Source organism: Falco biarmicus, chromosome 10 (assembly GCF_023638135.1).
Source record: "Falco biarmicus isolate bFalBia1 chromosome 10, bFalBia1.pri, whole genome shotgun sequence".
NCBI lineage: Eukaryota > Metazoa > Chordata > Aves > Falconiformes > Falconidae > Falco > Falco biarmicus.
Genome location: NC_079297.1, coordinates 34,958,292 through 34,974,809, shown reverse-complemented (window position 1 = coordinate 34,974,809; position 16,518 = coordinate 34,958,292). Strand labels below are relative to the sequence as shown.

Here is a 16,518-nt window from a genome sequence, read left to right as displayed (position 1 = left end):
GCTAGAACTTAATCTGGCTACTGCAGTACAAGACAATAAAAATGTTTCTATAAATACATCAAACCCAAAGGTGGGCTAAGGATAATCTGCATCCTTTATTGGATGCAGGGGGGAAACACAGTGACAGAGGCTGAGGAAAAGGCTGAAGGCACTTAATGCCTCCCTTGCCTCAGTGTTTAATAGTAAGCCCAGTCTTATGAGGAGCGGCTGAGGGAACAGAGCTTGTGTATTCTGCAGAAAAGGAGGCTGAGGGGAGACCTCAGCTGTCTGCATCTACTGAAAGGAGGTTGCAGTGAGGTGGGTGTTCATCTCTTTTCCCAGATAAGAAGTGATAGGACAAGAGGAAATGGCCTCAAGTTGTGCCAGGGGAGGTTTAGACGGGATATTAAAGAAAACTTCTTCACTGAAGGGATGGTCAAGCATTGGAACACGCTGCCCAGGGAGGTGGTGGACTCACCATCCCTGAAGGTGTTTTAAAAATGTGTAGATGTGGTGCTTAGTGGAATGGTTTAGTGGTGGGCTTGTTAGTCATGGGTAACGGTTGGCCCTGATGATCTTAAAGGTCCTTTCAAATATAAATGATTCTATGAGTCTAAACAACATTTGTGATCTGGGTTTGAGAGAAACCTGGGCTTCAGATCAGTTCGTCAAAAGATGTCTTAAACCTTAGGTTGTCCGTAGTACCAGTTGAACAAGGAAATAATGAGTCAGTCATCGATTTTTGTCATTTGTCACATTTTGCGGTGACACAGGAAATAAACAAGAGTGCCAAGCTTGTATATTTCTACTCAGTTTAGTTAGAGGAGAATTAAAAGAAAGATGAAGGAAGGTTTGCAGAAGAAAAATTTTATGGGGAACTAGTTATGTAAAGCTTGCCAAATTCATGCTTATGATTTCCATAAAGAGCATTTAAAGTTTGACCAATTCATCTTCATGTAGTAAAGTGATGCTGTCTACTTAATTTTCACTAAACCAATGTTAAGGAAAAAATTATTAAAGTAAGGTTGCAACCAAGAGTCAATACTGGATTGTCACTGGCAGAAACCATTTTGTCACAGGGTCAGTGCTTCCTATAGATCTAGGAGTGAATGTTGACTTACCACTAATTGCCAGATGGATATGATCATGTCAAGGAAATGAGCACATTCTGATATCTAATTAGAGTTCAGTGATATTTTTAAAACTTCTGTTCTTAAGCTGTTAAACGTTAACTTCTCTTCAGGGAAGTGGATGCTGTTGCTAATTGTTTCTGAAAGTGAAATTAAACACTTCCAAATCAATATATACCAGCTTCTGGAAGAATTGATATCCTGTCCAAATAGTTAAGACTTGCATTGACTCTTCAGGCTCTCAATTGTTCCTCTCTGCAGCAGTTTATAGATCCTGCCAGGCTAGACAGCCCAGACTAGATGCTATCAAGAGCAACCTGCTTTGTCCTATTTTTTAGGATATGGAAAACAAAAGGGTTACCAGTGACCTTGAAGTCAAAGTAGAAGCACGATACCTTAACTATTATTAATAGTGAATTTCAAATGGTATAGCAATTCAGCTTTTACCCTGCCATCTGGATCCAAGAAGTGTTAGAAGACCAAAAGCACTGTTAAAACAGTACTGCTTTAGTAAGTCTGATTCTAGAGGGCAGAAGATAAGACAATTGCTTGACTTTTCTTAGGCAAGAAACTGCTATATTCTTTCGTTCAGAGATCTGAACCCTTATGTTTTCAGGGCAGGAGAAAGCTGACATGGGGAAAAACATCATGAAGCTTCTCTATACTTCACTTTCTCTTACTGTGATTTGCTGGCTCGCTGAAGGTACCCTGTCAAAAACAGATACAAAGAAAAGTGCTGCAAAAAAGCTGGAAGAAAAGGTAAGAGAAATAGCTGAAATGCTCATCTTTTCTGACATGTGCAGTGAATTAATTGAACTTTGGTAAATGGACTCTCATTCTGTCAAAACCGTGTTAAAAGCAACCATGCGTTTGTGTTGAAGCTTATGTTCACAATAAGACTACCTGAAGTTGCTCGTCTTTAGCTTTTGTGAGTGTCACAAATGATTCAGTCCTTGAACCAATATCGTGTAGACTTCTGGAGCTTTAATCCCCCATGCAAGCTGCAGAAGCAGGAAGTTTTTGTCCCCTCTTGCATAGCTAAAGGAGATGTGCTTCCATCCCTTTGGAGAGAGGGGTGGGGAGCAGTAGTTTGGGCCAAGAGCACTAGGTCATTTACTGGTGGAAGGAGAGGTGTACTCAGCCTTGCCAATGGGAAGCCTGTATCCTCATAGAAGAGTTTGAAGAGCTTTCTAACTTGGAGTTCCTTTGCAGGCAGAAATGATTCGGAGTTCTGTAGGAATCTGAGCAAATGGAGCCAACACGCTGAATTCTCTCTTAACTTGCTGAGTGTGTTCTTGTTTGCTTCCTGTTTTCTTTCAAAACTGCAAGAAGGCACAGCAGTGCAAGAGAAAGGGTATGCATGGAGAGGAAGTATATTTACTAGTGCATATACTGAGTATATATACTTATCATTGCTAAGCTCATTAGGTAAGAAAGTAGACATGTTAAAATCCTCTCCCTTAAATTACAAGTATCGTTACTTCTTCATTATGCAGATACATCTCATTGTTTGTAGTGCTTGCTTGCTCAGTGTCTACTAGCAAGAAAATCTAGTCTGCAGTTAGTGAGGGTAATGCAAAGTCTTAAGACAGGTCTTATCCCTAAAGTCCTTATCCTGAATCAATAGATGGTTTCTACCTACTCACCATGTGCACTTTATTAGGCCTTCTCACTCTTGTCTGCTAAAACTGTTTGTGCTGTTTTAGTCGAAGCAGATCTTCCTTCAAGACAGGTGTTCAGAACTTTGGCCTTCAGTAACCACAAGGCAGCATACTCAATTTGAAATATATCTAATGTAAAGGTCATCTTCAAATTCTTGATTAAGAACTCCTAACCCCTTTTTTATCATTTTGGAGGCAAGGTGCCTGAAAGCATTGAATAGAGAGCAGTGCACCGTCAGCTGTGGTGAATGATGTTCTTTAGTCTTACCATGCCTTGGTTTGCTTTGTTTTGTTTATATGCTTTTTGCCTTGCAAACTCAGTAAATTTACTGATGATGACAAATCATTTCTGAGCACTTTCCAGTTTTAAATCAAACTGTTCTGCATCATTTAAAAGGAGTGCTCAGAGTTTAATGCTGTGACTTTTTTTCTCTTTTTTAAGTATGTTGCTATTGAAAGTGGCTGCTTCATATAGCTGGTTCTAAAAACTGTCTTCTCCCCCCAGACGCTGCATTCTGATAAAAATGTGCAGGACCGGGGGCTAGTAGTTGTGGATCCAAAGGCAAAGGATATAATACTGGAACACAAAAGTTACTGCTCCAAGAAGATGAAGGAAAGACATTTCTTGGGAGATGTTCTGGGATATATTACACCTGTAAGTTAATACAATGAATACAATCGGTGCTTAGAATGAATATGCAGCAGACTGTGCTAATCTTGCATCCCTGTTTTAAAAGCATTCTATAATAATAGGAATTTCTGGTCAAATAGCCAGAGGATTATTTGAGAGCTGGCTTGGGATTCAGGTGGTCTCAAACTCTTGTTCTCTCATCCATCTCTTATAGGATATCTATCTAGGTCATATTGGTTTCTTCTCACATAAAACAGAGATGGCAGTATGATCTTGTCCTTGGTGAGCCATCCGAAGTTGCAGTAAAGTCTGAACAGGAGAGTTACCAAGTGTCCTCATACCATGCAGCTACCAACCTGAACCTTCTAAATAAGCAGTAAAAATTTATGCTGCTGTCAAAGTAATCTCTTTTGTTCTCCAGTCTTACTGTTATTCATAACATCCTTTCTTGAATAATAAATGTTTATTCCTTTTGTTTAGAGGATGCTTTTTACTTGTTTCACAAGTTGTCTTGAACATAAATGCAGAGCCTGAAAATTCAATACTGTGTTAGAATCTGTGTGTAAATACCTGTAGTTCACCTGAGCTTACATGATTTGAAGATTACCTTTCATGTAGCGATCACAGTTTCCAGGTACTTTCTTATTTAAATAAAAATAATGTCTCAGGATGTTTCCTTGAACTGACAAGTGGGGATCCAGCAAATGATAACATTTGTGCTAAAGAACTTGTATTGGTCAAAAGTATATTTTTTGCTTTTGAGCCTCTCACTTTTTTTTTTTCTTCTTCTTTCTTTTCAAGTGGAACAGCCATGGCTATGACATTGCTAAAATATTTGGAAACAAATTTACACTAATCTCACCAGTCTGGTTACAAGTGAAAAGGAGAGGGAAGGAAAGGTTCCAGTTCACTGGGCTCCATGATGCTGATAAAGGTATTATTTTCTTTTTCTTTGAATATGCGTTGAAAGTAAGATTACTGGTCTTGTTGCAGACTACGTAGCTTTGGTGATATATGCATGTGGGTTTTCCTGGCTCTGCCTTATGGTGAATCTTCACAGTGAACTTCTTTCTGTCCCCACCTGCTTCCACATGTGAACATAGTTTATTTGTCCAAAGAGCAAGTAGAAAGATCGGCTTTTCCACCAGGCTGTCTACACATCCCCTCTTGAAAAAAGGAAGGAACAAAGAATCTGTACAGGCAGAAACAGTCTTTGGTGTTTGCACTGTGCAGTTGTATACCTATTGTAGGTTTGGGGGTTTTTTCCTTTTGCAAAAAAACCTTGGGGTGAATTTGTTTTGGGAATGGAAAACAAATTTCATCTGAAAAGAATTTTTTCCTTCACTGTCAAGAAACTGGCAGCAAGTTCAGATTTTAGCTAGTATGTTCTTAAATAACTAAGTACTTAATAGTTTTCAACTTGATTGAACATGGATCTCATTTGAAACAGCTGTAATTCTTACTGTGTTGGCGCTTGCTAACAAAACTTATTCTAGCGCAATGACTGCCAAGAGTAGATGGGACACTTGAAAGTACCATCTTTAAAAAAAAAAAAAAGAAAATTCTTCCCAGGTGATGCTTGGTGACTACAGAAGTATTCTGAGTAGGTAGTAAGATAGTTTCTATGATAGGGCAGAACTGTAAGCAGTAGGGAGGGGCTGGGTAGGGACTATTGTAAGGTTGTAGTAAATGTTGGTTATGCTGTGGTGGAGGTGAATAGCTTCAAACTCTGTGGATCACAGGATGTTTCATCTGTTGTGGTTGTGAACTAGTAGTCTATGGCAGGAAGATATATAATGAAACTATGCTCCATTACTTCAAGAATGGTTAAAAATAAGTTGTCATTGTCAACATCACTTAATTTTAACAGTTGTTCTCTTACATCATACTGTTTGACAGGCTGGATGAAAGATGTCAGAAAAACTTCCAAAACCATCAGAATAGGTGAGCCCCTGTTTTATGTTTGTTTGGTTTTTATCATCTTTAACTACTAGCAGACCAAAAGAAGGCTTTGTTCCAGGTGTATATGGGAGAAAGGAAGGTTACCTTAGCATAGTTGCATACAGGAAGAGTTCTGAGAAGAAAAATAAAACCAGTGAACTGTAGTTAAATAACTGAAGTGTTCATCCTAATGGTTGGTGCCCTAATGTTTTGCCTCAGTGTCTTGTCCCTGGTTAAACCCTGGGTCATGGGGCCCTCTCTGGAGGGGTGCTTTGTGTATAACACTAAGGGCTTACCTGGGGGGGGGGGGCGGGGAGCATCTTCAAGCTTGTTGCTCAGGGGTTCTGCTTCGTTAAAAAGGAAAAAATAATAATCCACGTACGAGTCAATCAGACTTTCTTGCATGACGGTTGAAAAGTCTTCCATTGGCTCTTCTCCCCTTGAAGCTGGGAACTCAAGGGTTGTGCCATGGTGTGTGTCTTTAGGCAAAATGACGAACATTGCTGTAGAGGTAAAACTGCTAACATTTGTCTATAGCAAGAATTCTGTGGAGCTGTGAAACCCTTCCTGATTCAGAAGGGAGTATGAAACCTGGAATGCATTAGAAAAATTGAGTGCTCGGATATTTATTTCAGCTGCCAGATGATAAAGCCTTTGAAATCTCTCAATTCTTCTAACACTCTTCTACATCCTTGGTAGTTAGAAAGGGCTTAGACATAGCTCTGTATGAGTTGTTGGGTTTTCCAGTGTGCGTGATTATCAGCTGTTCCAACAGTAGTTTTTCTAACTATTGTCCATTCATAAATCACACGAGCTCAAGTGCCTGTGTCTTCCAAAGTTTGTCATAGGGTCTTGAGACGAGTAGAAGAGTGATGTAATATAGGGCTGTGTACCAAAGAGTAAATCAGAGTTTGAGGTGAACTATTCTATCCTCCTCTTGTGGTAGAAAAGATGCACAACTTACAGAAAGATTGCTTTCTCCTGTTGGTGTTCTTTTTAAGACTTTTCTTGGGGCCCTAAGTGGTAGTTCAGTTAAGATGGTTCAGTCGAGTGAAGGTGTCTTTTCTTAAAACTTGCATCAGTGTTGACCTTTAACTAAGCATAAAATGAAGAAGAATGTTCTACAATGTCAATTTATCTGTGCTGCTGAAGTTGGTCAGAGTAAAAGAGCAATGATCTTAGCCATGGAATATGTTCATCTCTCCTTGTGTCTGCTGTATTCTGTTTCTGCACAAGTATTCTGGTGTAGATAATAAATTCTTGATTTTCAGTACTGTTTGACAACTTTGCTTGATAGTGCCTCGAATTTTGTTTGATGGCTGGACTTACCAGGACTTTGAGAGTGTGTTTGGCAGTGAGGATGAGATAGAGGAGCTTTCCAAGAGCATGGTTCTACTAGCCAAGGTAAAAAACTTTTTTCTAATGCTTATGAAATAGTTTGATATTTGATTCCTTTTGTAATGGGTGTTTTCTCATTTTCAGTAGTTTTATGTTCTACAAAATTCTGCTCAAAACAATAATTAACCAGGATTCTTAATAGTGTGTCCTAGCATGTGTCCAAATCCCGTAAATACAAAGTATAGCAATGCTTGAGTGCAGTCTAAAGTCATGCTACATAAGTCTGATCAACGTCACCTTATTAAGTTATTGTTGGCAGCTGCACTGGTGACTTTTGCCTGCTATAAATTGTGATTGATAAAACCTGTTCCAAACAGCTGACAGGCTGAATGTGACTGAGGCAGTAGTGGGTACCTGATAAACTTCACATGGAGGTTGCATAGTGAGCAGACTGCTTTCTTTTCATGCTTCTATTAAAATAATAAATCTATTAAGCAGGGGCTAAACTGGTTAGTGGCATTGTTTGATAGAGAGGAAAAGGGTCACAGGCGCAGTGAGTGCTGTTTGCTGTGTTACAGGAGTATGTTCAGGCTCAGTGTGCTGGAGCTAAACACGCCACACAATACCGAGACTAACTCACTGAATGCCTGTTACTGTACAGTTTTGCTCAGGTCTGATGAACCAGTTTTCTTAAAACGTTAAGAGGGTGGAGAGAGAAGAGGATTTACCATAGGGAATGATCACTGTTGGCTAAGGTTTTCTGGGCAGCCCCTTAGCTAATGGCTATACATGTGTAGGACTAGAGAAGTTGCACCCGAAAGACATTCAGCTTTAGTGGTTGATGCATGGCAGCCTGCTTAATTACTGTCAGAATAAGTTTTCTCACTTGCTGCACAGTGTAAAGAAAACTTAAGGTCCTCTAGAGGAAGATGGGTGTAGAGGTAAACTGAATAGTTTCTTAAAATTTGTTTTACATCAATGTTGGGTCCTCAGTAACAGCTGGCCTCTTAAGGAAAGAGTACACAAGTACAGCAGTATCGTGATCATGCTAAACATAAATTGTCACAAGTGAGATTAATTGTGAGAGATGTTTGGAACCATACCTATGCCAAGTTAGCATTTGTGTCTTTAGACTCAAGAGCTCATGAGGATTTTTTTTCCCAATATACATGTAAATGTGTGTCAACTGATTTGCTTAACAACCATCTCTCATCAGTGGCTGAATTTTTCCGATCTGATATTTTATCCTGTAGCAGTAGAAGTCATGGATAAATAACAGAGATTTTAAACTTTTACATGTCTATTAAATAATTTGTGCTTCTCTATTTCATGCAATGCTGCATTAAAGACAAAAGCTGCCATAAGAATACAAAGTATGTTCAACCTGTAATAATACAAGAAAAACTACAGTAGTTGTGTGCTTTTGATACTGTATTATCATCTCTGATACAAGCATAATGAGTAAGCATGGTAATTAAGTGTATATTGTTTCAACTCCCTTTATTTAGAATGAAGATTTTGATGGTTTTGTAGTTGAAGTTTGGAGTCAGCTGGGAAATCAAAAGCAAACGTGAGTATAAGTCTCTAGGATGCAGTTCCTAAAAATCTGCTCTTTTAAAGCATGTTTCTAATTTGTCATTATAAATAGAGACACTTCATTCTAGGACAACTAAAGATTGTTCCAGTTATCTTAGAATGAAGTAGAAGAGTCTACTCCACTCCACATGAGCTCAAAATTACATAGTAATCTTCATAGTGGACCTGGCAGACCACATTAGCCTTTCATACTTGAGTTCTGTAAGATGTTACTGTTGTACAAGGGTGAAGAGAATACCTCAACTGCCTGCTTACTCAGATGTTAACCCTGGCCTTTGTAACATTGATTGGTTTGGGTTACTGGGTGAAGCATGGAAGTATGGGATACTTTCAAGACTACCAGATTTGAGTTGATTAGGAAACCTTCCAAATCTTTATATGGAGATCTTTTAGAGGTACTAAACACAAAATCTCCAACCTGAAGCAAATCTAGGGAGCAACTGGCTTCCAGTTCTTGCAAGCACAATGTATTCTGAATGCTGGAGTAGCTGATCTACCTATTGGTAGCTCCACTATGAGGTTTCAGTGAGTCTGCATTTATTGTAGCTGCTAAACCTAAAAAGCTTATCCATGTTAAGCTGTTTCCTGACATATTCTAATCTGTTTTCCTTGAACAAAATCTGCTTGGCTGGCTTAACACCATGGATAGAGTCAAGGTGCTTCAGGAAGAAAAGGCAGAGCGTGTGGTGAAATGAATGATTCAGTGCAGTGATACCAAACTTTTTGTGTTAGTTCCCTCAGGAAATTCAGGCATCCGTTCCCTAAAGCACAGTATGCCTACCAGCTCTCTATTGCCTAAAATGTCTGGGGGAAAAGTAAAAGAAGGCTCCACAGGATACAGGCTTCATTATGGAAGACTTTCAACTTTCTGAAATGGCTACTTCAGGTTATTCTGTTTAGGGCGAGTGTTACTGATTGATGGCATATAATAGTTACTTCTGGAACTGAGTGTGCTGTTAATGGAGTCTTACCTTTTCCCTATAAAATGAACACTTGAGAACAAAGAATTGAAACTGCAGAGTCTTTGTAGCCTTGTCAGGGGCTCCACCATTTGTGCTGGAATGAATATTCCTAATGCTATACGCTTTTGCTCATAATTATGTAATTTGCCAGGCAGTTCCTAAGAGTTGATCTCTCTACTGAGCTCTGAACCTATTGCAATGTCTTAAGGTGGCAAATAAGGTGATTTAGGCAATTAGTAACTGCCAGTCAGAGGTTGGGCGCAGTGGTCAGTTTGTCTACCTGTGCTTACTGTATTTCAGTAAAATCGATGCTCTTCCTATTGGTTAACTGACATGAAAGACAGACTGTATTGTAATTTTAAGACTTGCTAAAGATAATTTAAGAACAGTAGCATCAAAGTGCTGTATTGCAAATGACACACATGAACAATGCACAACACGTACTTTTTTATTATTAGCTCCAGGATGAATTTACTTGTGGCATAGTAAAATTTTACTCTTTGCCAGGAGTAAAGCTGATTCGAAAGAGCATTGCTTGTCCCATTTTGTGTGATAAGAGCTGTTTGTACTAGAGGAGGTACTGCTGCGTAGTTGCTCTAGCCTTCAGTACCTGAGTGTTACTTCAGTGGTGCTTCTGTCCTTCCCCTACATATTCTGTCTGTTACTGGTAGACAGGAGTGGGAAGTATTTTCAATAACTTCAGAGACGGAGAAGTTTATTCTCCTGGAGCAGAATGGTAGCTGCCTGCTTTGCTCTGAGTCAGTAAAGTTTGATCATATTTGGCCATCTGTGAACAAGACTTCAGGATTATCCTAACTAAAAATGATGTTTGGCAGAAAAACATGAATAGAAGCAGAAGTTACAAACTGCAGGTTTTCTTCCTCTTCAAGACGAGTTTGGGTTTTTTTGGTTTTGATTGTTTTTTGTTTGTTTTCTTTCCCCCCCCCCCCCTTATTGCCAGTCCCCTAGAAATCGTTAGGGTGTTTAACCTGCAAAACACCTTGTGTTGGGCTTGCCTCCTGAAGACAAGCATTCTGAGTAAAGCTAGTCTTGGCAGCAAGCTGAAGCCTGCGTGTGGAGTAACAGTTGTTTTGTGAAAGCAGAAGTGCATCATTACGTTAAGATTTTGTCTCATGATGCTTGTAAGTTATGGGACCAGTGTCTTCGTTTTGAGATTAAGTCAATTTGTTTATCACTTGCTCTAAAGCTGGATGTCTTGGGTATCCAGTGCCCCAGGGGTTTTCCCTATTAATGTTTTTTTGGAGTGGACAGGTGCTTTGAACAGACCTTTAAGGGGAAGAATTAGGTGAACTTAGCACCTTGGCAATCTTGTATTTTTATTGCACAGAATACTGTTTTTGGGATCTGTTAATTTACTTTTGAATAGCAGAGCGGAGTTATTCCTGATAAATGGGTAAGCATGGACAGGCTCTTGCTTCACTTGTCCCTGCCAGGAAAGAACCGGAGCAGCCCATGAGCTCTTTAGCCCACAGAGTGGCGGTGTTGTAACGCGAGTCATCCCCGACAGGCCTTGTCGAGTGACGTCTTTCGGAGGTGACAGACACCGGTAGTAAAGCATGTCCTTAACCTTGGGAGGTGGGGGTCAGTTGACAGGTAGGTGTTGAGACAGTGATGACCCCTAATCCTTTGGAGATGTGAAGTGCTCATAGAAAAGCAATTGTGCACACTCCATCTAAAGCATCAGTGTTAACTGTTAGGTACACAGCATAGGCTTTCACGATTCGGATTCTTCAAGGTCAAACACATGAAAGCAGCTTAACCTACTTTTAGGTAAAGGAACAAAAGATCACAATGGTGCTCCTAGGAACAAATAGTCTGCCTTCAAATTACTTCCAGAGCTATCTTCACAATACAAGCAGACCTGCCTAGCTAATACAATTTGTTCCTATTTAGTGTGAACATTTTCTAGTTTATAAAGAAAATTCCAGATCAGTTGATTATTTTTTTCTGAAATACAAGGAATAGTCTCACATAAGCAGTTAGCAACACATTATTGAGACTCAACATAGGTGCATAAAAATATCTGGGAATATGCTGCAGCTGCCAGCTTGCCTTATGAAATGGCAGAGAGGTGGTATGGATATAGGGAAAATATTTCACTTAGAATCATGATGGCTTTCATTTTTCAGAACCAAAATTAAATAGATACCTAGCTGTTAAATTAATAAATAATAAAATGGCACTCAGTTATTCTAGTGTATCTTTTCATGTACCTGTGTTGAGGGGAAGGCTGTGGAAATGCTTTCTGTTGAGGGTTTTTTTGATAGTGTTATGGAAAAGATCTATAATCGCATCCAGTGCACTACCTTAGGGGTGCAGGAACACTTAATATAGTACAGGTTACTTTATCAGTCCTAAAATGACCAGAGAGGGGGGATTTGCTTGTGGGACACCTGAGCTTGGTATGGTGTTTGAGCTACAAAATCAGCATCTTCTCTCTAAAAAGTGTTTAGTGGTACTTTCTAGCAAAGTACACCAATATTTCTTGAGGCAGGTGAGTCTGCAAAAGAATCTGAAAACTTGCAAATTAGTGTCCTAACTTACTAATGAATTGGGTTATGATTTAAGCACTACTTCATATATCAGAAAGCTGGTTTAATTGCAGCTGAAACTCTACTCAGTGGAACTCAGCTGAGCAAGTGTCCCTTTTTCAATAGCTGAACATGGTTTTTTGTTGGATTAAAAAGGCATGATGACATCTTCATAACACATGCTCTCCCAGTTATCTCTATGTTGGGGCTTGAAACACAGGTTGCCTAAGGACCTTATGACAGTTAATTTTGTAAGTATCTCCATGTAACAGGGTAACAGTGCAAAAGCTGTGTAAGTGTGCAAAGGTTCTGTAACCCATATGTCCTGTGACCAGCCTCTTTAAGAACCTGTGATCACTGAACTTTAAAATGAGGCAGATTTAGACAAGCCCTATCAGCCCTTTAGTTGTTTCTAGAAAATCTTGGTTATTTTCTTCTCTTTTTTTTTTTTTTTTTTGTGTGTGTGTGTGTGTATATATGTACTTGCTGCAACATTAGAAATGAGTGAAAAATCTTCCTGCAAGGCCTGACGAGTTATCTAAAAAGAGCTTTCAGTTTCTTCTTTGTCCTAGCTGGCATTACAGATAAGGTGAAATGTTGCTAAGAAGTTATGTGGCTGGTATTCACTACAACACAAAATTCTGTGGTTTCAGGCTCACCGTGTATCTTCTGTTTTACATCTTAAGCAGAACTAACTTAATCTGGTTTTGTTTGTTTTCAAGAACAAAAAATTTTCTGATCGTTCTGGTTTGGGATTAGAATTGCCCTGTAACGGTCAGCAGACTGAAGTCTTAAATTCTGTCAATCCTTTGTGATGCTTTCTTTGGCGTATTCATTTAAGCATTGATTTTGCCAACAGCGTAAATTTTATGTAAGAGAATTACGTGCCTAAATATAGCTGCCTGGTTTCATGTTGGGTATCTTAAGCAGCCTGGTCTCTGGCTGTTCATGAAGTACCACCTCTATCTGAAGAACCTGAATTGGCTTGATATGTATGTGTGGACCTAAGTTTTAGGGGATTTATGCTGAGCAGTTCAGGCTCCTGTAGACATCTAATACAGATATTTGAAGTACCCTCTATAGTACTGGTGTCACTTTCCTGTGATTTCTGGGAATAGAATTATTGATATGCAAATCACAGTGAGGTCCAATTTAATGTGACATGAAAGACTGCATCTAAATGATGTTGCCTTTTCTCATGCTGACAATCATTGTGTGGTGAAAAAGTATTCAGCTTCCCATCTTTTATTCCAATGTACAGGAACTTGGTCTCCTAACAAAAATCTAAGTCAGCCTAGATATCCTGTGCAGATGATACCTCAATTCTAATGTCTTTTACTGCATCTTATAGTTTAAACTTGCTTCTTAACTAAATAACTGTCTTTTATCTAAAACTTTCTTGACTGATTTTGCAATAAAATATTCTGAGTTATTCATCCTGTGGCATTTAAGTTTAGAAATGCACTTGGCAGAAATATTGAGATAACTGAGCAAGCAAAGGTTCTCCTGCTTATTTAGTTAACAGCTAGACATGATGATGTCTCTCTCGCTAATCTCACTTGTGGGTTTTTTGGGTGTTGGGTTTTTTTTCCCAAGAGACCTGTGTCATATTGTGAAGAAGGCATGAATATACCATCAGAATCTCACAGCATACATAAAAGTGCACGTTATTCTGATCAGTCTGGCATTAGCTGACAGATGGCACTGCCATCACACAGAATTCATCTGAAAAACGTGATTTTTTTCCTTTTTGTCACCACGTGCTGCAGGCATTTGGTATCATGCAGAAGATGACCTTCAGACATCTTATTAATGTTGGTAGGAGTGTAGGAGCAAAAAGCTCTTCTGGCAGTTCTATCCTTCATGTTAGTCCTTGAAAAATTAATCTATTAATCAAAGATTTCCCGTAATTCACTCCGATTTCTTGGTATTAACTAGGCAATGAAATGGCACAAAAGGGCAATTTCTTCTTGAAGTAGACAGCTTTATTCTGTCCAATTTTCTTGATAAGGCATAAATTTCAGGGAGTACTGACTACCAACTTGTGCAAAAAAAGTGGCTGAGTTGGGAAGTTGCAGAGTTCTGAAGGGTCATGTAACTGAAGGGAAGGATATAACAGTCTTATGTGTCTTCTGCAAGGTTTTTCAAACATACCTACAGCCCACTCTTGTGCGTTGAAGTAAACTGTACTACAAGGTGTCTCAGACACAATAGACTAGTGGTGCTGGAAAAAGGGAGTTCTGAAAAAACAAGCTTCCTGGAAAACTTGGGTGATGAAAATTTGGAGGTCTGCACACTTTATAGATGGCAGGATGCTTTGAAATCATGAACACTTGGAAAATTGACCGACCAAGTAGTGATAATAGAAAGCCTGAAATAGCAGGGATGAAGTAGACCTTAATTAGCTCGAGATAGAGTCTTAAAGCTGCTAGTGTTTTAGTAGCTACTCTGAAGTTAAATTTGACAATGGTGAAATCTCTGGTAAATATTTAACAAAGCCTTTTCAGGAAGATTGATTTTATTCCTGCTTGCCGGCACCTCATTATAGTGTTTAAAATGTCAGTAGCTTTTCTTTTAAAATTACCAGTGGAATATGGGAGAATATTGCATTTAAAACACTGGAAAGTACTGTTGGGACACAGTGAAGTTTTAATTTCTAGCACAATAAATGAGCTTTCTGCTATTGCTGTTCGGGGGAGAGGGGAAGAGTTTGCATTTGATTTACATAATCTTTCTTGGCTGACAAATGGATAAATAAATCTTTGATCATTAATCCTGTCTGATTTGCTAGAAGGTTTTCAGGGCCCAGAATCCTGGTTTGACAGGTTAGTGAGTAGATGTTAATCTGGGTTACTTGATCAAGAATCTGCAGTTGTTCAGCTACCCCTTTTCTTCCCGACCTCCTCCAGGTTGAAGCTAATTAATTTTTGGCCAAAATTAAACTGCTTGGATTTGGTGACAGGAGGAGGGGAAGTGGCCATTTTGGTGGAGTCTGTTTAGTTGACTCCTGTCTGCCAGCTACAAAATAAAACCAGCAATCCAGACTGTACTCCTGCCCCTTTATCAGGCCACAAATCTCTATCCTTTACAGTTGTAAGTTGTGGTTCTATGCTGTATGTCTTTCTAGTTTTAATATATAACAACTTTTGTGCAGCTACTGTTTTTGTGGGTATGTCCTGGCTTTTGTGGATTCATTTTTACCTGTGCTGGCTAACCATCAGTGTCTGATATTGCCAAAGAAGGGGAAGCTTTCAATTTCATATTTGCTTGAATTCTTCTTTTTTTTCTCTGCATCTGCTTTAAAATAATCCCAACTGCTTTTCTTATGCTTCAAAGCATTGCTGTCTGGATAGCAAAATTTTAGGCTCTGAGGCAGATATGTGAAGATGCAAAGTTGGAGCAAGGGTGTTAGCTTTGTTTCTGATTGAAAAAGATGCTGTCTTGCTCTGGACCTATGTTAGGTTCTTTTGTTCTATCCTGCCCCTCCTTTTGTCCCCTTACTTTCTAAAAAATGTAAAGTCAGCAAATGTTTTGCATGGTGTAGAGGTCTCAGTTCCTACAGCTAACAAAGGCAGCCAGGCAGAGAAGAGAGATCACTGCCGATAAACAATGCAGAATGATCTCAGTGCCAGAGGATTTGAATCCTTGGTCAAATTTATCTTATATGTAGTATCTTTGATGGCTAATAAAGGGTACAACCATACTGTAGTTTGGGCATAATTAGTTAAAAAGGTCACTTAGCCGTGAGATACAAAGCAGTGGGAAAGAAGGCTTAGATAGTTTTAATATCATGACTCAATGGGAGGGTTGTCCTGACAGTTTTGTCTGACCCTGTCCTCTGTGCAGTAAACGATCAAGTGTATCTTGCCATTGAATCTTGTTAAACAACTGTTGCGTTGTTTACTATCAAACTTCGTTAAATTGCTGTTTTATACCAATAAACATATTGCTGCCTCTCTGAGTGAAGTGTGTCACTTCATTCCATGACAAGTTTTTGATAAGATTATATCATATGGGTGCCATGATGAGTATGTTGGAGGCAATAAATGTCTGTTTAGTTTAGTGTTGTAATTGCTAATGCGTTCATATGGAAAAGGATTTTTCTTTGCTGTAATTGATTTGTCTGAATAGCGACACACTTAATGTGGAATGCATATGATAAGGAGACGGGAGGGAAAGCTGTTACTTTCCCAGAGCAAGCATGGTAGAAGTACCTGCTGCACAGATGAAAAGCTGATTCCTGTAATCTCATGCCTCCTTCTGGAAGAGAAAATGTAGGTGGCAGTGTGACAGTTCTTTGTCAAGAGCTGTTCAGCACAGCCAGCTCTCAAAATTGTAAGCACAAAATACTGATGGTATTGGGAAAGTAGTAAAACTTGCTTTGTTTGTTTGCCAGGATTTTTAGAGTAATGGCTTCTGTAGTACCCTTAGGAAGCTTTCATCAGGCATTAAATCATTTCAGGGAAAATGAAAATACTTGGTTACCTTTGGATAGTGTCTACAATGTGCAAGTCAAGCATCATTACTGTGATGGATAATCATATGGGAACGTCAATGATTTCAGAAGAATATCTCTAGGATGATAATGCCTTGAAAGGCATGACAGTACCAAAAGTTGTTTCTGAAATTTCAGGTCTAATCCAGTTTAAGTGGAACAAACAACTTGGAAGATTGCTTATGTATATCCTGCTTTTCCTGGTTTAGCACGTTTAACCTACTGGAATGGGT

The 16,518-nt window shown here is 39.1% G+C and overlaps 1 protein-coding gene across 9 annotated transcripts in view; it reads left to right on the top strand.

Moving 5' to 3' along the window:
- CHID1 (chitinase domain containing 1) overlaps nt 1-16,518 on the top strand; it is a 127,468-nt gene that overhangs the window by 6,678 nt on the left and 104,272 nt on the right. For 6 of the 9 annotated variants that reach the window (XM_056354231.1, XM_056354223.1, XM_056354224.1 and 3 more), the window contains 6 exons: nt 1,726-1,868; nt 3,276-3,425; nt 4,203-4,335; nt 5,301-5,345; nt 6,640-6,746; nt 8,189-8,250. In XM_056354231.1, coding sequence (XP_056210206.1) covers nt 1,743-1,868; nt 3,276-3,425; nt 4,203-4,335; nt 5,301-5,345; nt 6,640-6,746; nt 8,189-8,250 — 623 coding nt within the window. In that variant the 5' untranslated portion in view covers nt 1,726-1,742. Of the gene's footprint in view, nt 1-1,451; nt 1,620-1,725; nt 1,869-3,275; nt 3,426-4,202; nt 4,336-5,300; nt 5,346-6,639; nt 6,747-8,188; nt 8,251-16,518 lie in introns of those variants that run through there. The other 3 variants (XM_056354229.1, XM_056354230.1, XM_056354227.1) reach the window with 2 other exon arrangements.